Raw genomic sequence first — 23,198 nt, forward strand, 5'->3', positions numbered from 1 at the left:
GTTGGAAACAGTTGCTTTATGAACATACCCAGTGTTTAAAAACCACTTTTACAAGCTACAGATGGATATCTTTACTTTTATAGAGATATCTAGATATAGAATGGGACACTGATTAATATCAGTAAGGCGATGTGCAACGAGATGACTGTGGCTTCATATAAACAAACATAACAGTTCTGTTGTCACACATTAGTGGACACCCAGCTGTGCAGGGATATCAAACTAATTTGACATCGTAGCCACATACAGCGGGTGGGACGGGTGAAACTACATGATACACCTGTAAAGTTACAGAAAAGGTTTCATTGCTCACACTGTCCTGTAATTATACATTTAGAATGTAAAGTTTCCATGAGTTCACAGAAAATGTCCTTGTGCGTCGGTGTGGTACGGCTGGCAGTGACCAACAGGAAAAGCTGTAAGACACATGAAAAGACAGAAGTTCAAACTCTATGCAGTCCTTCGTGTTTCTAAAGCTCTCCAGTGGGTTGAATTGGAGTCTTTGCTAGGGCAGTTTTGGCCCTCGGGCCTTATGTTTGACACCTTGTTGCTTGTCAGTTTTCTCCTTTCTCCCATTCACAGAGCGCCCGGAGCAAGCTTCATAACTGAGACAGGTTTAATTCACTGCCCGTTTCTGTCGTCTTGTTGCCTTAGTATTTTAATTTGTGGACTCCCTTTAAAGATTGAATTTTACAGCCTTACTGCCACAAACTGATCAGTGAAGTGTCTTTAAAAATGAGTGCTAAACATTTGTAAAGAAACCAGATTTATTGGATTTCTGTTGTGTATAAATGAAGTGTATAAAAGTTACATAGCACTGACCAAGGAAAGAACTGTACGGTGGCTTATGGCCAATGGGATATTTAAAGCAGCTTTTTAGTGTTTACAATATTCATTGAAAGATGTTCTTGAAGTTACTGGATGCCTTTAACATGCTAGCTTGTCTAATAATCTTTATCACATAATTCTATAATCATCTTTTTCTATTCTATAACTTAAGATGGTCATCATAGGCCGCATTACATAATCACACAGCAATCAGAGTACCTTGTCTTTGCTCAAAGGTCCAAAGAGGTACAGAAACATTTGGATTTATTTACACTAAAAGATAAAAACTGATTACAAAGATTTGTTCAAGAAATTGCAGCTAATAGTAAAGATGTCACCAACAGTGAGAAGAAAGTTTCAAGCTGCTCGTATGCAACATTCAGGCCTCCTGAAACAAACACTACGCTGAGTGCTTGGTCCATCCAGAAAAAATAAATCCATCCTTTGATGAGGTAGAGATTAGATTTCCATCTGATTACTGCTTAAAAAATGCCAAGTAGGCCTGACTTGACATTTTAAACCCTTTGCACTGACTCCTGCGCCCAAGGCGAATGTGAGAGGCCACAGTATAAGAGGCACAGAGCCGGTTCAGATGGCGGACTGAAGCAAGTTGACATTAGTTCCTGGGATGAGGTTTTCATCTTCTCCGTTGATCAGAGGATCCCACTGGTTAAAGTTCTTCTCCAGGCCTGCAAGAGTTTTGCACAGAGGAAAGGGGAGTAAGCAGAGAGTTCAGTCGATCTCTCAGCCAACTCCTCACAGCTCAGCTGATACTGTACACATCTTACTATTAATCCTGTAAAAACGGCTTTAATGTGCCCACAGCTGTGTTCCTGCATTACATGATTAAATCTGACGAACGACTAGCAGGAGCGCTTACCGAGATGGCGTTGCAGAAACGCTAGTGTTGCTTTATTGCACAGGTCTATGGCGAGCTCTGGGTCGATCTCTCCTTTGAGTTTCATCAGCTTCCCAATCCAGTTGCTTGTGAGAAAGGTGAAGTCTGGGAAACTCTGGTGGACTGTACCTCTGAAAGAATGCAGGTGAAGAAGAGACATCATCACAAAATCAGCCCAAATTACCCCCAAAGTCTCTGAAAGTGCAGCAGACCAGTACTGGTACCTGATGGTGATCATTTTCCTCTGTATGACGGCCGAGTCGAGCTTCTTCATGCGGCTGATGTTTCCCGCCCACTGGAACTTCTCTGAGTTGATGAAAAAGATTGGCTGCTTCACCCGAGGAAAGATCTCATCGTCTAAAGGAGTCATCCAGGAGTCTAGCGCTACTCCACACCTGTTTATACGATAGCAGGCCAGGGTATTACTTTCAATAATCTGGGTCTGTTACTGCTGCCTGTAACACGTTTCTAATTTATACTAAGCAAAGTGAAATGCCCTCATGCACACAGCTCTAGCCCTGCAGACATTATGGACAATAAGTGATAAAAGACTGGAAACCATAAAAACTTACTTGAATTTAACCTCTTTACACAGAGCCTCTATGACTGTTGCTCCTCCGAACGAATGGCCCATCACTGCTATCCTGCACAGGTCCATGGAGTTCTGTTACCAAGAACATGAGAGAGAATTAAGAAATCAGCACAAATTAAATTGTACTCCACTGCGTTTCACATTTTTCCTGATCACAGATTAAAGTCTGCTGATGTTCTTTATGCAAAACAGCATTTCATGAACTTTGGACTCTGCAGCTGATAGATAAGCTGAGGCTAACACAAGTTTTTCCTCAGTGCACTTTCAAAAGTCATCTGAACCTAGTTGATGTCATTTTATTGTTTATACACACACGGCAGCACAAAAAGTAAGAACTTTGTGTTTGATGCTTCTTGCCAATGATCTTCTACAGCTGCAAAGTATATTTGGTGCCACATTTGTAAGGAAACGCATTTGTGCGTTGAGCAGCAGAGTTGAGTACGCGGGCCAATGCCAAACAGCTTATTCTGTGTCGACTCTTGTGTGGCGTTGAATGGGATGAGCAAAGTATGAAGAAACAAGACATATCGGCAGTTTAACAGTGTTTTTCACAAGTCAGCCAACAAAACCAAAAGTAGTGGTTGAAGAATGGGAAGCTATACCACAGCACTGCATGACCAGCACGAGGAGCAGGTGCCATGCTGTTGTGGCCGTGTATGGTTCTTCCACATGCTGTTGTGGCCGTGTATGGTTCTTCCACATGCTGTTGTGGCCGTGTATGGTTCTTCCACATGCTGTTGTTATGACTCTTATGTCTTCAGAGTTCAATAAATGACACCAAATAGAAGATTTGGCAACTTTTTCAAACTTGTGGCAAAATGTGGCACCATTAAAAGGGGAAATAAATAAGCCTGGTCTAAGACTTATTGCCAATCAAGTCAACTAAATGAAGACTTTCGGTGCCAAGCTTATATATAAAAACAAAAAGTGCTGGTAAATGAACTTTGGAAGCTCGAGACTTTAGGGACAGTTGCAATAACCACAAAGATACAACACTGCTAGAAACACTCGTTGGTCTTCTAAGCATCACACAGCAGGATGCAACAAACCCTGAAACAGATGTTCCAAATGTACAAGTTGACTTTTTGTGAACTAAGAAATGATTAAGAAATTGAACAAGTGCGGGAATTGTGAAGTGGGCGTGTCCTACGTTAAGGATGTGCACACAGGAAGCAGTTCACTCATCAACCATTCATCGCTTTGGAGCTGATGTTTGTTGCAGACACTCCGTGCTGTACATACTTGGCACCTGCCCCATATGTCAATCAGCATCATCTTTGCAATACTTCACCTCAAAGCTTAGAAGAGTTGAGTGCTGGGGTTAGCCTACATCACTTTGTCTGTGGTTTCTTCGCCCAGCTTGAAGTTGCACCACTGTGGTCTCTGGTCAAAAACTTGCCGTTGCTTCCTGATCTACTATTTAAACTTTTCTCAGTTTCAAGTTGAGCAATCGAAGCAGTGAAGAATACCCCTGACTGACACACGACAGGAGTATAAATGGATTGGAAGTTGCCTAGGTAACCAGAGGCTGGAATGTCTGCTTCCTACGACGGGGGTCCACACAGGATCGCTCAGAGCACCGCTTTGTTGCCGACGGCTGGTTGCTAGGTTAACCCTTTAATGTATGTACCACTCTGTCATGTGTCAGTAACCAGCACACTTTGCTCTCCCAGGTAACAGCATCAGCTGTTCACCTCGAAGGTGAGAAGAGTTCAGCTTTAGCTTTAAACACTGTAAAGCTAAGAGGCTACAACTGGTGCCTTTTAGCTTTGATCAAACTTTGATCAAACTTCAAAGAGACTTCTGCGTTTCCTGGAGCCTTGTGACACTTGCCAACTTGCCCCATGCTCGTGTTACAACGACTTTCTGCGTCTTGTGACACATTTCCATTATTGTGTTTGCTACCACGCACTGCATGACATGCATGCATGTCACAGCCAGAGGTAACCAAAAGCTTACCTTCAGCGTTGACCAGTCAAAGTGCGTCTCCAGAACATTCTGCACTGAGATTCCTGAGTTGATTTCAGTGAGTTTATCCAGAGCCAGAATGCATTCATCTGCTCTTTGTTTCACCTGAAAGATGAAACAAATGAATTCATTCTGTTTCTTTAAGGTGCCATTAATATTTACCTTTACATTCATGACATCTGTACAGATACGACAAACAAAACCATCTTTTTCCCCTACTATGGGATCTATATACTCCCGGTCTCCCTAAACTTTTGTTTATGGTGGGCAGCCAATCAGAGGGAGCTTCTCTTAAAGGGAGGGGACAGGAAGTTATAGTGGAGCTGAGCTGCTGCACTTGGACCCAGTACAAGATAAACCAGGATTGTGTTGAACTGTGAGTTTTGCGAAGCTACTCTGATGAACAGAAAAAAAAAAAGAAATATCCCTCGCCTTAATCGTAGATTTAAAAAGCCAACTGCTATCTGCAGTCCCTCATTCCTTTCAGCTTTAAGATAAACGGGATGTGACCACACGCTTGCCGTTTAACGTGACGTGCCCAGATGAAAACAGAAGAATGTCAGCTAGAACAAACGAGGATGTGGTTTGATTTTAACATCAGTGCCAAGCTGCCTGTGAGTAAGCGGGTATGAAGTTCACATCTGATGCAATCAAGAGACTGAATTTTAAACCCACAGAGGGAGTCTGTGGGTAATCTCTGCGACAACATACTTGTTTGTTTCTGAGGGGGAATTCGCTCTCTCCGTGCTGCAGAGCTCTGTAGTACATCCACTCCTTTACCAAGTTCTGTTGGGTGGCACCGGATGATTTTGTCAAACTTGCATTTGACCTTTCTGACTCTGGCTTCTCACAAAAATAATACGTAGCTGACGCCGACTGGTCTCTGTGGGAGAAAAATAAAAGCATAACCTGTAGTTCCAGCCCTGGGAACAGATATTACTTCCTTCATGTTACTTGGAACAATTAGGGTTTAGACACATGCAGAGGACACATCCTGTTTGAGGCAGCGTGTGGCCCTCTCTCTGTAAGAAGCACAGTCACTCTCATGTTGTTGCTCTGACACTGCAGCCGTGTGCTCTGTCTGCGGCTTTGTCAGCATGTCGCCGGCTGCTAAAATTCAGCAAAATAACACTTCCATCACCATAAGTGACAGGCCAGCTGTGGCCATTATGTTCATCTCCATATGGTCCCCCTTGTCTGCATACTGAAAAGAATTGTGATGAGCTGGTTCATACCATTGTCTGCACACCCTTTCCACTCTTACTCCACACATAAACAGACAGCCAAGCAAACAATAGCAGAGGACAAACGTTCAGCTACGATTTCCTCCAAATGAAGATGACAAAGAACACCGATTTCAAACTCATTTTACATCGTGGGCCACATACGACCCACCTTAAGTGTGGGGACCACTTAAGGTCAGAAACTCCAATTTCTGCCAGTGTAAAGATGTTGAAACAATTAATCCCTGAGATATCTTCATATGAGGAAAAGAAGTGCAACTGCAACAGTTTGTCTTAGTTTTATGTTACATGTGTAAAATAAGAGAAACACTGTTGCTAGCTCATTGTGCACACTGTCATGCATTTAGAATAATGTACTTTTCTATAATAAAAACATCTATAGTAGATGCTCAAAAAATGGGAACTTTTCTGTCATTTAATTTTTTGTATCTATCAGTAACTTTCTGGTGTAGCATGGACACGATGGTCTGCAAAACTTTAAATACAGTTAAAAGTTCCAAATCCATAGAGATGAGAGAACAGAACCTTTATTTGTCAGTTGCCCACAACCGAGATGACAGACCTTGCCGACCGCACATACACAACATCACACGCTTTCCAGCGATTGGAGTCTCTGCCTGGCCGATTCTGGCCCCTGGGCCCTATGTTTGACAGCCCTGCTATAGAACAGTTGGCGCTTAATGGCATGAAAATGACATATGAACTAAATTGGAAAATTACCTGTGTTCCACTGATGCCACGATGAAGCCCTGAGAGGCCATTTCTGCACATATCGCTGAATACAAGGTCCTGAGAAACAATCACAGCAGCCACAGTGTGAGCAGAACTTGTAACGGGTTATTGCTGCAGGAGTGATGAAATAAAAAAACAAATGCATTGTGTGTGTACCTAAAGGCTCCCAAGCCGTGGGAGAAGATGATCACGGGACATTTTTCATTCGATTTAAATGGAGCATCCAAATAGGCTGGGATCTTGAAGGAACCTGAAATAGATGAAAATGAGGAACATTCACTTTGCCTATTTTTTTAAACCACATTAGAAAATGAAAGAAACCAGCTTTCTATTTTTTTAGTGACTAAAGTCATATAATATTGCTGTCCTGACCAAATACATTTGACTTTTACACCACAGAGAAATGGACTGTCAGGTTGGAGGTGGAAGCACAAGCACACAAGACTTGAGAAAAAATAGTCAATTTTATGCCATGAAATCATTAGAAATACTGGATTTTCCTAATTTATTCACCAAAGAGGTAGTTGAAGATCCTTTCACTGAGGGCCCTGTTCATTTTCATGAAGTCAGCCAAACCATTAAAGTACTCCTTGTATGGGACCCAGTCAGGCTTCCCTGCACTTTCCATCTCCTGACAGGGATAGTACAGCCGGAAGAAGGTGCCCTGTTGGAGAGACAGACAGTTCAAGCAACTCAGCAGAAGGCCATTTGCTCCCGTGATGTCAGCAGCCTGTTTGGCCCAATACCTGCTTTCCATAATACCCGTGGGTACCCAGCCCAGCATCTGCAGCACACTCAAGAATGTCAAATACAGATATGTGACCTCAGCTGTTACATGTCAGCACGAACAAAGGTTTTCTTTTGCTTGTACCTCTGCAGTGTGGTCCATCATGAAGTCAGTGCAGCCCACAGCGTTTGGGCCGTTGCCTGGAGGGATCCCGAGGTGGTTACTGCAGCTGCTGCCCATGGTGAAGAAACTGAGCGCGGACCTCCTGTGGTCTGGCAAATAGAAACACACACACGTGTACATCAATACTGCTGCTCTATAAACGGGAAAGATAACAGCACTAAAAGTCGGACTATTTCTGCACGGAAGCTACTGACTGCAATGAACAAATGTGTATACGCAGACTGTATCATTGTATCGTTTATTAGTATCAAATGAAAGGCAAAAACTTCTTCACTGTGGTAACTGTAACCAGCCGTATATGTCGCGAAGTTTACCCTTGATCTAACCGCAGAGCCCCACACAATCGCACATTTAACTAAACGGGTCGAAGTGTTTGTGCTGTCAGTTAAAACCAAACCCAAAACGTGGCGTGTTAACTCCTACCTGTCCTCGCCCACGCGTTAAATCTCTTGACTCCTAACTGAACAAACCCCCCATAAGAAAACAGCGACCTAACCAAACGTCCACTCTAGCCGCCGGTAACACTCGTTAAATAAAACAAAAAGCCTACCGGAGATACAGAAGTGCGAGCGCTGCCCGCTGTTTCTGCATCGGTTTCGCAATAACACCGTGGACTGACAGAGCAGTCACCGGATAAATGTACAACTTTGGGAGTGGTTAATGTTTTTGTCAGCTAGCCGCTGCTAGCATAGGAGGGGGCTAAACCAGAGTAGTGGATGAACGGTGTTGAGTCACTGTGGCAGTCCTGCCTTTGCCGGCCTAATGGCGTCCCCCCAACTGAAACCTTAATGACCTACATGCCATATTATTTAACAGTTGGCAATCATGCTGCTATCATTACTGTAATTACGACATTGGCGGCTCTAAATATAAACTCAACCAGGCGTATGAAATTGTGTTAACTGCTCTGTATACGGCTCTGGTTTATCGCAGCGACTCTCGCTGACAGCTCTGGGATCACTTGTTTACAACAATCATCGACCCTTTAATTCATATTTTCATTAATATCGTGTGAGCCAAGGTGCTGTTGCCAAAGCAGCTGCATATAAGCGCTGGCTTCTCCGTGAAAATGGCATTTTAAAGTGTCTGTACTTTTGATGCGACTCCGCGTCTGTTGGGGGCAGCAGAGGGCAGCCGAGCGGGAAACAAAGCGAGGAGGGAGCAGAAGAACGATGCTGCGTTAGCAAAGCTAACTGTTTTCAACTCATTTATCAGCAACTCCTTGTGTTAAAGATGAAATTGGTGAGTAAAAAGCAGATCAGTGAAGAGAACAATGAATGTAGGAATCGTCGAAAATGATTAACATACGCACCCAAAAGTGACTGTTAGCTGGAAGCTAATAGCGTTTTTTGGTACAGTTGAATAAAGTTTAATAAAGGCGAGCAGCGAACAGCAAGTCAGTACAGCGTGAAGTGTTTAACTATGCATACGAAAAAACGGAAACACAATCCCCTGGTGTCGTGTTTATCCTGTTTTACTGTATCTTTGTACTCCTACACACACCTGTGGTTTTAACGGTGCATTCCCTCCTTGCAGTACTGTCTGTCGGGTCATCCCACATTGCCCTGCAATGTCCTCAAGTTCAAGTCCACCACTATCATGTTGGACTGTGGATTGGACACCACCTCTGTCCTCAACTTCCTGCCCCTGCCTTTGGTGCACAGGTGAGTCACTGACAGTAATTCATTCACTCGTGGATAACAGATATGTTTTGCTTGATGATGATGATGATCCTTTTTTTTTCAGTCCAAGACTTTCCAAGCTACCTGGTTGGGTCTCTAAGGATGGAACAATAAATTTGGAAAAGGCACGAGAAGCTGTTTGTAATGTGCTTAGGTTACTTGCCGTGTATTTCAACTTACTGCAGTTTTTTATGAAGATGTGCCGATTTATCTGTGGGGGAAAAACAGTTTCGCCTTATGCTTGCAGGAGCTGAAGGAGTGCGCAGGGAGGGTGTTTGTTGACGCACAGCCAGAGTTCTGTCTCCCTGAGGTAGACATCCCTGATACTTCGTCTCTGCATCAGTGTTATAGCTTGTGCTAGAATGTCTTTCTGCAAAACAGGGGCCACTGTGAAGCATCAGAGTTGCAGCAAATCAACCTATTTGAAACAAATAATAAGAAAGAAAAAGAAACCTGATAGGCCTGCCACAATTGACAAGAATAGGGGAATCCTCTCAGAGAAATCAGTTACTATGATCAGCACAGTGTGATTACCACGTCTTTTACCTTCACAGTAGACCCTAAAACATAAATCTTAATAAATACCTGAAGTACCACAATGATATTTATTTAATCTGAATAACCCACAGAGAGAACTGTTGGACCTGTCCACCATCGATGTCATCCTAATCTCAAACTACCACTGCATGATGGCCCTGCCTTACATCACAGAGCACACCGGCTTCACCGGGACAGTGTACGCCACGGAGCCCACGCTGCAGATTGGCAGGTGACAGATGCAGGGGATGAATACCACATCTTACTATTTCTGTGTTATTTTTGTGATATCATTATTATTTTATTTGGTAAAATGAGATACAGGTCACACGTCTTCGGTTGCATTTACGCTCGTTCTTCCTCCTTCCTTCCTTAGGCTGCTGATGGAGGAGCTGGTGAACTTCATGGAGAGAGTTCCTAAAGCCCAGTCTGCCACGTCCTGGAAGAACAAGGAGATACAAAGGTAGTCTAGTTTTGTAAAAATACTGTGTGTGTGCGTTTTGTGACACATGAAATGCAGTTACTGACTTTGTTTTAGTCATTTTTGAAGTTTCATTTTCCATTCACCTAATTTGTCTGGTGTTTTGTTACACCTCCACTAACAGGGTGGTGTAACTCCACCGTTCAAATGAATACTTGTATTATTGCATTAGGATGCTCCCGGGGCCGCTGAAGGATGCAGTTGATGTGTGGATGTGGAAGCGATGCTACAGCATGCAGGAGGTTAACTCTGCACTCAGCAAAGTGCAGCTTGTGGGTTATTCACAGAAAGTGGTGAGAATTGATTCTGTCCAGGAGATATTTAAGATTTCACATTTTTGCTTTCGTGCACTGGTGACTTCTCGTCTTTTTTCTCGTTTGTTTTTCTTGCAGGAGTTGTTTGGAGCTGTACAAGTCTCCCCTTTAAGCTCCGGCTACTCGCTGGGGAGCTCCAACTGGATCATCCAGTCTCACCATGAGAAGGTGTCCTATGTGTCTGGCTCATCTCTACTCACCACACATCCTCAGGTAGGCCAGCAGGCGTAATGCTTCACCATTTCAAAGTCTCCTGGGCGCAACCCTTGAAGCTTTTTTCCTGAGCTGAGTGATTTCTGTCATATTTCGGGGCTGTTTACAGAACAAACTGACAAACTGCGTGTGCAGCAGTCAGGGAGGGGGGTCTCTGCTGGTGCAGCTAAACCACGTCGTTATTGATTTTTACTAAGGTGTCAAAACTTGTCATTGAGGGTCCAGCGGAGGTCATCACATGTCGTCTTTATGGGGGAGAAAGTTAAAGTTTGAAGGGATCGAGGACAAAACCGTCACGATGTAGAGTGGAAAGAGTGCAGTCTGTTATTTGTTTAGTCACAGATTTCCTTTTTCCTGTGCTCATTCTTTTGGAAGCTAAATCTTTAGGCGAGTGTTTGTCAGTGCACGCTGTCATTGTTTGAATCCAGCCTGTTCTGTCCTATCACAACTACTCTGCAGTTTCTCTTCTTCTCTGCTCCCAGCCCATGGACCAGAGTTCCCTAAAGAATAGTGACGTCCTCATTCTGACAGGCCTCACTCAGATGCCTACTGCCAACCCAGACGGCATGCTGGGAGAGTTCTGCAGTAACTTGGGTGGGTTTTAATGTAGCGCTCAGATTTCTGTGGCGTGTGAAAAGAACCAAACGTTGAAGTCATTCTTGTATCATTTAAGTGGAACTTGAATGATGTTGTCTGTGCTTGTTCTTCTGCGTTCTGCAGCCATGACCATCCGGGCAGGAGGAAATGTGCTGGTGCCGTGCTACTCCTCGGGAGTGATCTACGACCTGCTCGAGTGTTTGTACCAGTTCATAGAGAGCGCCAACCTGGGGACCACGCCCTTCTACTTCATCTCACCCATAGCCAACAGCTCGCTGGAGTTCTCTCAGATCTTCGCCGAGTGGTGAGCGGCCGTTTATCGAAAGCTTCTCGATTCTGTGGTGAAAGTTTGTGATTTTAGGTTTTACTGTTTTTCTTCAGCATGTGCTCGGTTAGCTTGTGCTCATTTTTCCACGTCTTCCACAACAAGTCATGATGCAGTCACTCTGATAAGTAGGAACACAGTATCGATGTTTTGTTACTTGATAGGAGTGCAACAAACAGCAGAGAGACGATAACGTGTGACTGTGGAATATTCCACGTGCTTTTTCTTTTTCTCCAATATTTCAGGCTTTGTCACAACAAGCAAACAAAGGTTTATCTCCCAGAGCCGCCTTTCCCACACGCAGAGGTGAGTCAAGAACACTGGCTGTTAGGCCTGAGCCGTATCATACCGCTCACGGTAACACCAGTCAGGCAACGATAAGAAAATGAAACATGGCGATAGAATATGGGTGAAACGCGCATGCGCAGTGCTTTTGTTTTCATACGCACATGGCGGCGACGCAGAACGAGAAGAGCGAAAGTGGATCGTTGAATGAAACAGATGAACCTGAACTGGTTTGTAAAAATGCTGCAGCTTCACTGGTGTGGAACTGGTTTAGCTTTCGTCCGTCAGATACACAACAAAGCACTATTTTTGGTAGCGCATGCTAGCGGGCCGTCGTTGTTACCGAACCGATTTTATGTGCACGGCGCTCGAAATTCTGTCAAATGTTTCAGTACGACTTTGCTGAGCTACGAAGCCGCACCTCTTGATGGATTGTTGGAGCATTATGGCTATTGTAGGCGGAGCCTCGCGGAGCGATACGTACTGTGCTTCAACATAATGTTACCGTATTGTGTGTGTATAACCTCTTTTTAAGTTGTGTGGATGTTATACATGGTTATGCTGAGGATGTGTCGGCCAGTTTCCACTGGAAACGCCTTTGGTTAAACTGTCAGCGAGGAGTTTGCACTGTTACATTTTATATAACTTTAATGCAAAAAACAGCTGCTTGTTGAAGTGAAAATACTTTGGTGGGTGTTTTGCACTAATAAAGTATTTTGTCTCGCGTTAATTCTATCGTCAGTTATATCGTTAGCACACATTTTCAAATATATATGGTGATAAATATTTTTGGCCCTGCCCTACTGGCAGTGCACTTCTCCTTTATACTGAAAATAATCATTATATTATAGGGAACCTACTTTTTTTAGGTTTTTAACTTGAGGTCCCAGTGGAGGTCATCAAATGTCGTCTTTATGGGGGAGAAAGTTAAAGTTAGAGATGGACCGATCTGATATTACGTATCGGTCCCATACTGACCTAAATTACTGGATCGGATATCGGAGAGAAATAAAAAATGTAATCGATCCGTTAAATATCACAAAAGCACCTCACAAAACTTGCGACATGGCGTAACTCGGCTCAAAACCTCAGCACGTCGGAGCCGTGTGCATCACGCGATAGAGCGTCTGTGGCGTGCGAGACCTGTTGGCGGTCTGGTTGAGCGTTTGGAGCCTCGCTACCAAACCAGCATTTCATCTCTGAGGAAGTATTTATGTTTTATGCAAATTCATGTTTGGTTGGAGAAAACTTTGAATTGGAAAGCATTAGTCAAATAGTATGTTCGACCAGGCCAGTGCTGTCACAAGTCATTAATAACAGATGACATGTAGCCATGAGTTGCATCAAATGTGAGTGAGATGTGCTTTTGCCTGGAGCGCATCATACCTCTAACACACGTTATAAAAAGCAGAGTCGACTGATACAAAGATACCAGGATGAAAACACAAGTACACCTGTGGAGCTGGTGACGAGGTCACGTTGATAAACTGGTGCTTGAATGTGCTGCTGATGTTTCAGCTCATCCAAACCAACAAGCTGAAGCACTACCCCAGCATTCACGGAGACTTCAGCAGCGAGTTCCGCCAGCCCTGCGTGGTTTTCACCGGTCACCCCTCTCTGCGCTTCGGGGACGTCGTTCACTTCATGGAGCTCTGGGGCAAATCCAGCCTTAACACCATCATCTTTACTGGTAATTACAGCTATCGCTACATCTCTCACACGTGACTAAAACAAGGAAAGCCTGAGCTGGTAATGTCCTGAGTGCCTGATCTTTCTCACCCAGAGCCGGACTTCTCCTACCTGGATGCCCTGGCTCCGTACCAGCCGTTAGCCATGAAGTGCGTTTACTGTCCCATTGACACACGGCTCAACTTCCACCAAGTATCAAAGCTGCTCAAGGAAGTCCAGGTATGCTGTTAGCACCTGATCTGATTATGAGAGAAATACACAGAAATAGAGCCGAGACTAAGGAACGATGATTCTACGATGAGGAGGGAAAGGCTGCGTCATGATGCTAGAACTGTGCTGTGCCATAGTGACTGAGTCTGTGAGAGCGCTGTGGGTGAAACGGGAGAATGGAAAGCAGATTTCCAAGTTAACAGGCAATATACAAATAAAATGGCAGAACAATGTGAGCGTTCAGGGCAGAGCTCAGGGAAGCAGCAGGTCTTGCTTAAGATTTGAGGGATTTGATCGAAGCATCCCTGTAGTTCCAGGATGGCCCATTCGCAGCACTAGTTCTCGTTTAGCTGTAGCCTTAATTTAAATGTTAACAAAGCCAGCTTCAGCCGCTCACATTTGTACTCTGTGTGTAAAAGCCGTGTCTTCTTCCTGCAGCCTCTCCACGTGGTGTGTCCCGAGCAGTACACCCAGCCTCCTCTGACCCAGTCCCACCGCTCCGACCTGATGTTGGAGCTGCAGCCTCCTCCTATGCCCTACAGACGCTGCTCTGTTCTCAACCTGCCCTTCAGACGCCGCTACGAACGCATCTACATCCTGCCTGAGGTGAGGCCCCGAAGAGAAGGAAGTCAAAACTCCTCAGAGATGGATCTGAGTTTCTGGCCACAGAGTATCTGGTGAATTCTCTGATCACTATGACAACGTGGCGTTTGATCAGCTGTTTTTATTGAGAAATCCTCTCGCTGTCAGAAAGCAGGCGGACGGTTTTAATTGCTGAGAGTCGTATTCTTCTCTTCCTAGCTGGCCAACTCCCTGGTGCCCTCTGAGATCAAACCCGGCGTCTCTGTGGCGACCGTGTCTGCGTTGCTGCACTCAAAGGACAACAAGCACACGTTACAGGTGAGCCCAGAATGCTTGCACTTCCATTAGAGAATCAGCTGATCAGAGCTCAGCTGCATTTGTCTTTCATTTGTTCCCAGTCGGTGCCCAAACCCCCTCCCATGCCCCCCAGCAAGAAGAGGAAGCGTGTGATTGAGGAGCCCCCCGTAGCGTTGGCCCCTAAACCCATGCTGAGTGGAGCTGTGGCCCTGGAGGCTTTTCTGGCCACTTTGCAGAAGGTGGGAAATGTGAGCGAGAGGGCTATCAGTGTGCTGTGATAGTAGCACTAACTTAATGCTAACTTCTTATGTGCTCATTTGCAGCACGGGATCACAGAAGTTAAAGTGGAGGAAACTGCAGACGGGCACATCCTGCACCTGCAGGCGGAGGACACGCTCATTCAGCTGGAGGAGGACGGGACGCATATCGTCTGTGACAGTGAGCCACTGAGGACCACGCTCAGGGACCTGGTGCTGCGCTTCCTGCAGAAACTCTGAGCTGAATCCTGGCTGTTAGTTTCTAACAGTGTTTCTGCGTCACTGGATTATGGAGAGAAGCGGAGGGGAAGGTGTGGATGCTCAACGGCCATATTTACAGTCGTTTCACTGTACAGCATTGTTTGGTTTTATTTTATAAAACTCGCACATGTATTATTTTGTATTTAAAAGTTTTCCAGAATCGTACAGTGACTGTCGTTCATCACTTAGTCTTAGGAAAGCTTTAATAGTGGAAGCTGAGACGTTGCTCACGAGCCCGGGCTTTGTGTAGCCGGTGTGTTCCTGCGTTGTGTCTGACAATGAAGGGTAAAAGAAACCAAGACCTCGCTCCAGCTCCTACAACCAAATGCAAACAGTAGGGAAGAGGGTCAGCTCCACCCACCACAACTCCCAAGCTAGCAAGAATGACCTGTTCATGCTAGCACTGACTGTGCCTATAACACATGTGACACACACGTACTGCACATTTACATTTACAGCATCTAGCAAAGACAGACACAATGACTGAACTAAAGACACACAATCAGAAATATCAGGGTGGCTAAATATACATTATGTGTTGCAGTGTTGGGGACGACACCGACCTCCCCCACAGGGGAATTGTAGAAAAGGGGAGAGGCCAAAGAGGAGCACTGTTTATAGGGGTGCACCAAAGAAGAAGAACAGTGAGGAGGGGCTCCAACTGAGAATGAACAAAACTACAGGCTTGAAGGTCCTAACAGTCGGGTATAACAGGAAGGGTTTGGGGTCTAGAACACATTTTGTGTAATTATAACAATATGTCATTTATGACCCGGTTACATTTGCACAGGATAGAATGAGGAAAGCGCTTTACTCACATTCCACAGAAGTGTTCCTTCCTGAAGCTGAGTAACAGCAGGTGTGTTTTCCCAGCACACGCTGACATGACACAAGAGGAAATGCACAGTAAACATGTTCAACAGGAATGATGGCTGCATATTTAAGCTGGGCTCCCTGAACACACCAGGGCCTCTGTCAGTGTTCAGTGGTTTGCTGTTTCCCCACACACACACACACACACACACACACACACACACACACACACACACTCTCTCTCTTCTGGAAATGCTCCGTTTCTCTGGTGAGGAAACAAACAACCATTTCCTCCCGTTCTTAAACACAGTTGCACATTTTCCAGCGGGAGTCGCCGCCCCCTGCTGACCACTATGGAGAATACCAGTTTAAGGCACTTTGACAGCAGCTTCGTGTCTCAGAACCAGGTTCTGTGATATTCTTCCAACTACATAGACTCCAGATGTTTTACACTGAGTGTGTTTGGCATTTGAATTTGGCCTGGACTCCCTGGACTCAGACACAGTTTTTCAGCTTGATGTGCACTTACCGAGACACCGTGTGAAAGTTTTGCCTTTTAACATTTGCGTGTAACTTTTCCCAATCTCACAGTGATGAAGAGTCCTGTCAGAAATCCCTGAAGCCAGATGCAGATACTGAAAAGGTTCATGTGTAGCACCTTTTTGTTTAGTTCACTTTTCCTTCACATGTGGAGCCAAAATGTCATATTTGATTTACGTCAGCATGTTGTGCAACGAATTCTTAAAAAATGAGTCCAAGTTAGACAAAAGAAGAAGTTTCTGACCTATAAACGCATTTATAGCAGATGAACGGTATCTGAGTCATGTTCACAAGAATGAGAAAAAACAAACTGTATTAAGCTGACACAGGAGCCAAGAAACACCTGCACAGAAAAACACAGTGGGACACCAGCAGTCACGGACTGGCCTCCCCAGAGCCCCGACCTCAACATCATTGAAGCAATGTGGGATGATCCTGACAGAGAAAGCCAAGATCCGAAAAGATCTTTGAATGTTCAAGAAGCCTGCAGAACTATTTTTGGAGGATACTTAGAGAAATGAGAAGAAAGCTGAAAAGTAAAGACGGCCACAACAAATATTCCAGCAGGTTCAAACTTGTACAAAGTCAGTTTGTCTTATAAACTTTTCTAGTGCATTTAAAAATGTTTAAAAAAAACTAAAAACACCCATTTCTCAAATTCTTAGTAAAACCCAAGGAAGTGATGTGGCTCATGACGTCTGCACATTACTGCAAGTCTGGCCCAGCTCACAGTAAAAACTACTGCGAGTAACCCCGCTTACAAAAGACCGACATGCATGAGGCACGACACCGACAACTCATTTGTGTCACAAAATATTTAATCAGTGCAGAATTGATTACACGCGTCAGAAGTACATCTAATAATAAGCTGTACAATATCTTACAGTGTACTACGTGTTGCTTTGATAATACAACTGTCTGCAGCAGGAGGATCACCTACGACTGATAAATGTGAGGTGTCTGGAAAAAACAACTAAAACTCTTCACCTTCAGAGTGAAATACAGACAGATGCAACATTAACTGCTTCGGCTGGTACACGTGTGCAGTAATCTCATCTTCAGGGTGGTTTTAAAAAAAGAAAAAAGGACATAAGGTATCAGGTACGTTACGTTTCAGCGGATCCTGACATTGACGGTTTCCACGTGGTTCCAGGCAGGAAGAACAAACAGGGGACTGTCCAGTGATCGATTCTGCAGCTACGGCCACTAAAAAACTGCTAGATTATCAGTGGCTTCATTAAAGAGAAGATATTCATACCAGCACGAAGCCACGTTGTCCCCTCTTTGTTCCGTTTCCTGAAACTACAGGCAGTGCATTTAAGAGCGTGATGACATCATTAGCCGATGAGGCCCAGGCAGCATGAATAATGACCTTAACTTAGGCGTGGTACAGTTAGGCAAATCTAAAGCTCATCTGGTCTTACACTGAGCGTGGAGGACAGCGGCGAGGGGAAGATCGCAGAGGACTGATGTAACCAGGTGACAGCCGGCTCTGTCGCGGTCAGCTGGCGGTTTGAGGTGGGAGTGAGGGGGTGATGTCACCGTTCTTCTTGGAGGTGCAGAAGTATTAAAGCTTTTTATTACAACAGGATGGAAAGACTTATTGTAACGACGCTATCGTTCAGCTCTATGGAGCTTTCATTTGGCCCGCAGCTTTTGCTTTGGGGTTCGCTCTCATCATGGGAGCCATGGTGCCCTCAGCTGTGCTGGAAAAAACAAAGCTGTAATACCGAAAGTACAATACCCAAGTCTATTTATCCCGCTGTGCACTCTGTGGCCGGTGTTTTTCACTCCTTTTAGTTCGGGGACTGAGTGTGTGTGTTTGTGTGGTGGAAGGTGGTGGCGGCGGCAGTGGGGAGGGGTTCAACCTGATAAATGCGCCTTTGGATGAGTCAGCCGCGTCACGCTTATACCCGTCCATTACTTGGACTCTTTCTCTGCGTCCAGCACTGCAGAGCGGATGCCCAGCTTCTTCAGCTCCTCCACCAGGTCTCCGTTCTGGTGCATCTGCAGAAAGATGTCGCAGCCTCCCACAAACTCGCCATTGAAGTACACCTGAGGGATCGTGGGCCAGTTGGAGAAGTCTTTGACTCCTGTGGAAGGCAGACAGCGTTAATACTACCAGTCCTGTTTCTCTGAACACCTCGTGGGTTTTAAAATTAGGCGTAGCAGTTTGGTTACATGCCTCATTAGCATTTTTAAGGAAAATCTGAGGGGTGGGTTTTTTTTTTCTACCCACTGAAACTGTAGCAAAAGCACAAACCTCCACACTCACAGCAAAGGGTCTCCAACCCAATTCAGATCTATTCATTTAGTGCAACAACAGTGGCCTCCAGGCACTTTATACTGTAAAGTAAATAATGGAGAGAAAAATCCCAACAATCAGGCGACCCTTATGAGCAAACCATAGATGGAAGAGGGAAAGATGAACTGCCTTTTAGCAGGAAGGCAGAACCAGGTTCAGTGAGGGGCCATCTGTGAGTGGTTGGGGGTGAGGGGAGGAAGCCAGGAGAAAACACACTGGAAGAGCCTCTTCTCTCACTATCGGAACAATGGGGATCGAGTCCTGACAGAGGCCGGGACTTTGATACCGATGCTAACGTTACCCCACCCTTTGGTGCTGCTGCACAACACTGATAAAAACTGGCCATGGAGTGCCGTTGACAGCTATCCTAACCGAATGCTGCTTTGAATGAGGCAACGATCAGGACCCGACACTTCAAGGATGTTTAAATGAGCTGCACCCAGCATGTGACGCTTTTTCTGCCGGTTACAAAGTAACCAAAACGGTACACGTTCACCTGAGAGGTGACAACCTGTTGCTGTCAGGCCGACTCCGGGTTACTGACCTTGTCTGAGGTCCTGGTCCTCCAACACGTTGTACGCAGCGTAGTTGTCCACGCCGTGCATCCGGAGGATCTGAACCACAGCGTTACTGAAGCCGCACATGGGCTGCGCCGGCGTGCCTTTCATAAACACCACCACTTTGTCCTTCTTCACCATCTCACCGAGGTCTTTCTGGAGATCCGCCGCCGAGCACAGGAGCCGGACTGAGGCCCACTGCGAGCGGCCGTCGGTTTGTCTGGGCAGGTAGACAGCCGGACCCGAGCGGAGACACCGAGCAGCGGATCGGAATAAACTGTTCATGGTTGGTGTTCAATTATCTCGTTACAAGAGGAGAAGAAACGTCCTACAGACGGGCCAGAGTCGGAGTAAAAACAGCCAAACTACTGTCGCCTCACTGTTACGATGAGGGGCGTTTACGTGAACGGTGATTGGACAGCTTCGCCCAGTCTTCGCCGAGTCTGATTTGCTAATGGTGGCGTCACACGTCATTCAACGCCGGCGAACGTAAGACGTTTAAAGTTATTGTGTTAGAAAATATAATAGTAACAATGTTACAAAAAAATAAGAATAATGTGGCACTCACGTGGTATGTATATGAATATGGCATGTTTTCCTTGATAAAATAAAACATTATAATAAAAAATATATTTTTCAGGTCACAGAAGCAGAAAAGGACTTCCGGAGCATTTTACATTCACAGGAAGAAGAGGGTAACTGTTTGAAAGATGGCGGCGCCCACGCAGAAGAATAACAAACCGGGGAAACCTGGAGGGAAAGAGGCTCAGCCTCTCATTATCGCCAAAACACCGGCGGAGGAACAGCGTCTGAAACTGGAGAAGTTGATGCGAAACCCAGATAAGCTCGCTCCGATCCCGGACCGACCCAAAGAATGGAACCCGCGAGCCCCGCCGGAGTTCGTCCGGGACGTGATGGGCTCCAGCGCGGGTGCAGGCAGCGGAGAGTTCCACGTTTATCGCCACCTCCGCCGCAGAGAGTACCAGAGACAGGACTTTCTGGACAAGATATCAGAGAAGCAAACTAAGGACGAGGAGTACCTGGAAAAACTGGAGCGGAACAAAGAGGCCGCCGAAGAAAGGACAGCGAAGCGGCGGAAGAAGCGAGAGAAGATGAAGCAGAAGAAGCTCCTGGCGAAGAAAGCTAAACGTGAAACTAAAAGCAAGAAGGAGGGAGACGACAAGAGCTCCGAGAGCGAGGAGGAGGACGAAAGCAAGGATGAAGATGAGGAAGACGAAAGAGAAGCCGAGGATGACGCAGAAGCGCCCAGCTTCATCATGGGGAAGAAATGAACCCGTGAAACGTGGAAACTCCTCGCAGTTGGACACACCAGCGACACTTCAAGCCTTTGAAAATAGAGCCTGCAAACAGGAAGGTGGACCTGACCTGCTGCAAGGATTAAAAACATTGCCGCTCATCAGCAGAGACACTTGGACTGCCTCGTTTAGCAGGCAGGAGAATCCACCGAGGGACCGATGTTTGAAAGAGGAGTTGTTCAGTGTAGTTATTCATTCTGGCTTCCAGGATCACACCTGGAAGCCTTTGTCGTTGTTATATTTCAGTATGATTCAGGCTTATCTGCAGGGAAATCCAGCTTTGGTTTTAAGTTAGGAATGTTAACAGTATTTGGAAATAATCTATTTCAATGTGCTAAATGTTTTGAAATAAAACTGAATAATAAAAACACCCGGATGTTGTGCAAGTTGCTCACAATGAAACCCAACAGCCAAGATGATACTTAGACATGTGATTGATGCTTCGATGTTCTCCTGTGCAGCCTTGTGAAGCTGCCCCTGGCCCCGCCTGTTGCCTGTGGGTACAACAAGCTGCAGAAAGCAACTCAAAGAATGAAAAGGCGTGGCTCCTGGAGGCTCGGGAGTGTCACGTGCGATGTTCTTTGCACAAACTCCTGCCTTCCACGGTGGTGACGACCTCCCCCGGTAGCCGTCACCTTTCTTGAGGCAGGTAGAGTAAAACCTGGCAGCCAGATATTGTCTGAAACAGGGGAAGCTCTTCCTGTCAGACACTGTTCAGCTGTCACACTGAAGCCTTTGGGAGGCTTTGCTGTTTAGTTTCAACTATTAAAAACACTCAGAACGTTTGTTTGCTTCAGTGTAATAGTTTGCCTGTGCCTACTTGTTAGTTTGCTCCTTTAATACAAATAAGAATATAGCTGGAAGCGAGTCACTGCTTTCCATCAGGTTTTGGGTTTCTTCATTTATACTTATTTAGTTAGAAAATGTTGTCATTCCTTCAACCTTGACCGATGCTGCAGATTAATGTTAGAAATGTATGTCATACTTTTACTTGTGCTCAGTATCACATGTTCCCCGTTGGATTAAAAAAATGCACATTTCTCCTAATCATATTAAATTCAAATGGTTTCCTTTAAATGTGATACCTGAACATGTTTTAAAACAACATCTCTTCCTTCTTTGGTTTAAACTTTTTCTTTTATTTAACAAAATGGGCCAACGGGACTTAAATAAAATGTGTTTTTGGTCTTTTTATGGTCTGAAAGTCATTAAAAAATGTTTACCTAGATTCACAAAATATAAAAAGTGTTTCATTGAAAGAGCTGTTAATGTGCACGTGCTTTATGCTTTTAAGTATCTCTTCAAAAATTCATCCTGTCAGAAAGAACAGAAAAAGGATGTTTGATGTACACGTGGCTTTCTGTTAGCTGTAGTGAAACACATTTAGGTCTTAGGAGTGTATCTTTAATATATTACTGGATATTTTTATTCATGATTTATTTTAATACCCGATGAAGATCAGTTACAATTTTTGACATTAGTTTTTTTCCTGCACAGCTGTTGTTCATTCAGGTGAGTTTTCAAACTAGCTGCTTATTATTTAACAAAAGATTCAACTTGAGAAAATGTATTTATTAGCTTTCAGCCCTCCTGCATGTGTATATGTTTGCTGAGTTGCACAGCTAAAGAAGACTCACAACCTTTGATTTGACCTTCACAAAAGTAAAGGAGTATTAAAATGAATTCTTTTCATGTATAATTAACACGAGAGCTCTGTGCATATTATCACACTGTATTTGCATCATATAGTTTTTTGAATAGCGATGCATTGAGGAGGACATTTCCACAAGCCTGACTGTAGATACGGATTGGTGGAAGAAAAAGTAGAAAGGATGAGGTAAGAAAAGACAAATCATAAAGAATGAAACAAGTATTGGCGAGGAAATGAATCACTAATATCCAGCGTACCATTTTAATGCACTTTATGTGTTTGACCTTACAGCTCATTATCTCCCTATAAAACACTTGTGAACACATAAGTGGAAGAACCTTTGGGAACAAATGAAAACTTCTAATCAGACAAGCTAACGTGTGTTTTCAGCAGCCGTACAGCAGGTTGATCCTCCTGATGTCCCAGTAGGACATGCCCTGCCTCTGGCCAATCTGGACGTTGGGGTTGGGGATGGGGGTGATGGTTTCCCTGCCATTGATGGAGAAGGCTGTTCTTTCATAGTGCATTATGGAGGAGTAGTCGTAGGGAGTGTTGAGGTTGTTGGTGTCCTGCTTGTCGAAGTTGTAGGCCATCTGTGGGTCGATGTTCTCCCAGTTGATCCTGACGTAGTAGTCGCGGTCGCTCCTGGTCTGCTCGTGCTGGAAGCCCAGAGCATGGTTGACCTCGTGCTGGACGACGCCAAAGTAGACGCAGCCCTGCCTGTTGAGAGACAGGACCTGCTTCCCTCCCTGTCTGCCCACAAAAGAGAAGCATCCGTTCTGGCTCTCGATGCTGATGTAGTCGTTCTGGTTCTTACGGTCGACAAAGCGGACACAGGTCTGGCTGTGGAAGGACTGCAAGGCATTTCTGATCAGCTGCCTTTCCCCGCTGCTGTACTCACTGCTGATGGTGAAGGGAACCGTCACCAGGCCGTTGTTGTCTTTCTGCCACAGGCAGCTCTGGTAACTCTGGCATTTAATGGCATTTCTGCTTTTTGGAAGCAGGATGTCTCCTTCCAGCAGGATCTCGTTGCTGCCATTGTTTGCGGTCAGAATCCTGGTGGTGATATCGACGGTGTGGTCTTCCTCCACCTGGCCCTCTCCTCCTCCTCTTT

General features: G+C 45.1%; 5 protein-coding genes across 8 annotated transcripts in view; 2 read left to right on the forward strand and 3 right to left on the reverse strand.

The window, feature by feature from the left end:
- Positions 1-749: 749 nt before the first annotated feature.
- On the reverse strand, positions 750-8,733 carry pla2g7 (phospholipase A2, group VII (platelet-activating factor acetylhydrolase, plasma)). Of its 4 annotated transcripts, none has more exons than XM_005724831.2 (11): positions 8,676-8,733; positions 7,134-7,261; positions 6,776-6,926; positions 6,419-6,512; positions 6,251-6,319; positions 4,998-5,169; positions 4,278-4,391; positions 2,299-2,390; positions 1,951-2,121; positions 1,709-1,857; positions 750-1,517 (listed from the first exon to the last, which is right to left on the reverse strand). In XM_005724831.2, the coding sequence occupies exons 1-11, from the start codon at positions 8,731-8,733 to the stop codon at positions 1,417-1,419; spliced, it is 1,299 nt and encodes a 432-aa protein (XP_005724888.1). In that variant the 3' UTR covers positions 750-1,416. The 4 variants fall into 4 exon arrangements, with proteins under 4 accessions (XP_005724888.1, XP_005724889.1, XP_005724890.1 ...); XM_005724832.1 differs by lacking the exon at positions 8,676-8,733 and adding an exon at positions 7,723-8,120; XM_005724833.2 differs by lacking the exon at positions 8,676-8,733 and adding an exon at positions 7,596-7,711.
- Positions 8,288-15,070, forward strand: ints9 (integrator complex subunit 9). Its single transcript, XM_005724829.1, has 17 exons — positions 8,288-8,414; positions 8,709-8,836; positions 8,919-8,979; positions 9,102-9,164; positions 9,484-9,623; positions 9,768-9,854; positions 10,045-10,165; positions 10,265-10,399; positions 10,882-10,993; positions 11,120-11,300; positions 11,567-11,627; positions 13,125-13,296; positions 13,390-13,514; positions 13,944-14,111; positions 14,307-14,405; positions 14,486-14,623; positions 14,708-15,070. Exons 1-17 carry the CDS (start codon positions 8,406-8,408, stop codon positions 14,879-14,881), a joined length of 1,974 nt encoding a protein of 657 aa, XP_005724886.1. The 5' UTR covers positions 8,288-8,405; the 3' UTR covers positions 14,882-15,070.
- A 1,985-nt stretch (positions 15,071-17,055) lies between these two features.
- glrx5 (glutaredoxin 5 homolog (S. cerevisiae)) lies at positions 17,056-19,520 on the reverse strand. The gene is made up of 2 exons (XM_005724835.1): positions 19,105-19,520; positions 17,056-18,348 (listed from the first exon to the last, which is right to left on the reverse strand). Exons 1-2 carry the CDS (start codon positions 19,400-19,402, stop codon positions 18,176-18,178), a joined length of 471 nt encoding a protein of 156 aa, XP_005724892.1. The 5' UTR covers positions 19,403-19,520; the 3' UTR covers positions 17,056-18,175.
- Positions 19,521-19,541: 21 nt separating this feature from the next.
- Positions 19,542-21,326, forward strand: prkrip1 (PRKR interacting protein 1). The gene is made up of 2 exons (XM_005724836.1): positions 19,542-19,606; positions 19,758-21,326. Exon 2 carries the CDS (start codon positions 19,828-19,830, stop codon positions 20,407-20,409), a length of 582 nt encoding a protein of 193 aa, XP_005724893.1. The 5' UTR covers positions 19,542-19,606; positions 19,758-19,827; the 3' UTR covers positions 20,410-21,326.
- Positions 21,327-22,470: 1,144 nt separating this feature from the next.
- Positions 22,471-23,198, reverse strand: part of LOC102205674 (high choriolytic enzyme 2-like) — an 11,112-nt gene continuing 10,384 nt past the window's right edge. The window contains exon 2 of the mRNA XM_005725064.1: positions 22,471-23,194. Within this exon, the coding sequence (XP_005725121.1) occupies positions 22,471-23,194 (724 nt within the window). The remainder of the gene's footprint in view (positions 23,195-23,198) is intronic.

The sequence above is a fragment of the Pundamilia nyererei genome, unplaced genomic scaffold, assembly GCF_000239375.1.
Source record: "Pundamilia nyererei isolate P.nyererei 1_Seehausen unplaced genomic scaffold, PunNye1.0 scaffold00013, whole genome shotgun sequence".
NCBI lineage: Eukaryota > Metazoa > Chordata > Actinopteri > Cichliformes > Cichlidae > Pundamilia > Pundamilia nyererei.

Coding starts and splice junctions, on each gene's coding strand:
- glrx5 (XM_005724835.1), bottom strand. CDS start 19,402: ATGAACAGTTTATTCCGATCCGCTGCTCGGTGTCTCCGCTCGGGTCCG. Junction 18,349..19,104: donor GGACCAGGACCTCAGACAAG/GTCAGTAACCCG, acceptor TGCCTTCCACAG/GAGTCAAAGACTTCTCCAAC.
- pla2g7 (XM_005724831.2), bottom strand. CDS start 8,733: ATGTGGGATGACCCGACAGACAGTACTGCAAGGAGGGAATGCACCGTT. Junction 2,391..4,277: donor TTGACTGGTCAACGCTGAAG/GTAAGCTTTTGG, acceptor TCTTGGTAACAG/AACTCCATGGACCTGTGCAG. Junction 2,122..2,298: donor TGTAAAGAGGTTAAATTCAA/GTAAGTTTTTAT, acceptor TCGTATAAACAG/GTGTGGAGTAGCGCTAGACT.
- prkrip1 (XM_005724836.1), top strand. CDS start 19,828: ATGGCGGCGCCCACGCAGAAGAATAACAAACCGGGGAAACCTGGAGGG.
- ints9 (XM_005724829.1), top strand. Junction 8,837..8,918: donor CCCCTGCCTTTGGTGCACAG/GTGAGTCACTGA, acceptor TTTTTTTTTCAG/TCCAAGACTTTCCAAGCTAC. Junction 10,994..11,119: donor AGAGTTCTGCAGTAACTTGG/GTGGGTTTTAAT, acceptor TGCGTTCTGCAG/CCATGACCATCCGGGCAGGA.